General features: G+C 38.4%; 1 protein-coding gene across 1 annotated transcript; it reads left to right on the plus strand.

The window, feature by feature from the left end:
• The first annotated feature begins 462 nt into the window (after nt 1–462).
• On the plus strand, nt 463–740 carry KRTAP25-1 (keratin associated protein 25-1). The gene is given in 2 exon segments (XM_008267216.2): nt 463–661; nt 664–740. Coding segments are annotated over 2 exon segments (276 nt in total).

The following is a 740-nucleotide window of genomic DNA, read 5'->3' on the forward strand; positions in this document are numbered from 1 at the left end:
ACTAATGGAAAGTTATGTTGCAAATTGATCAAAATATGAGGAGTGGAGTCTACACATTTACCCATTAAGGTACATAAGCAATCTGTTCTAGTTTTAAACAAGCTGCTATTTCCTACTTATCTGAAAGACTTACTTCAGACTCTATCATGTTATCCAACATCTGATATTCTCATTACTCCAGCCCTCACTCTTAGAAGTCACTCCCAAGTTCCTGTCACTTTAATCCACTAAGCTTTTATTCTTCTGTTGTGAAACATGTTGATGATCTGTGCTTGCACAACCAATGCCAAATTTGACTTTGAAAAACCGCTCAAATAAACCTTCCATCTACCATCATTTCGTGTGTTCCCACAATCTGAAATTTCTTGCTATCCTGCCTCTACTTACTGTGTCACCAGACACTGCTGAGCAAGTAGCTGTTTTCCCATTCATTTACACCTCTCTTGTTATTGCCAACCATTAATGCATGACACACCTCAGAACTATTTGTCCAATAGTAGCTGTTACCCCAAACTTCTCTCTTATTTCTGTCAGCCAGTTAGCTTCTATTATTGTGGCTATCAAACACTAAATGTTGTATCTAGTACCTTCATCCTTTTAGCTTTCTTTCCTATAGTTGTCCAACTTCTAGGACATGTGTCCAAAAGCCTCAGACCCTTGAACTCTCTAATAGCTTCCAATCTGTTTCTTACATGTACATAAGTTCACAACCAGCTTACTCTTCCTTTGGGAGTTGGTGA

Source organism: Oryctolagus cuniculus, chromosome 4, assembly GCF_051225735.1.
Source record: "Oryctolagus cuniculus isolate XC-2025 breed Fujian yellow rabbit chromosome 4, ASM5122573v1, whole genome shotgun sequence".
In the NCBI taxonomy this organism is placed as follows: Eukaryota; Metazoa; Chordata; class Mammalia; order Lagomorpha; family Leporidae; genus Oryctolagus; species Oryctolagus cuniculus.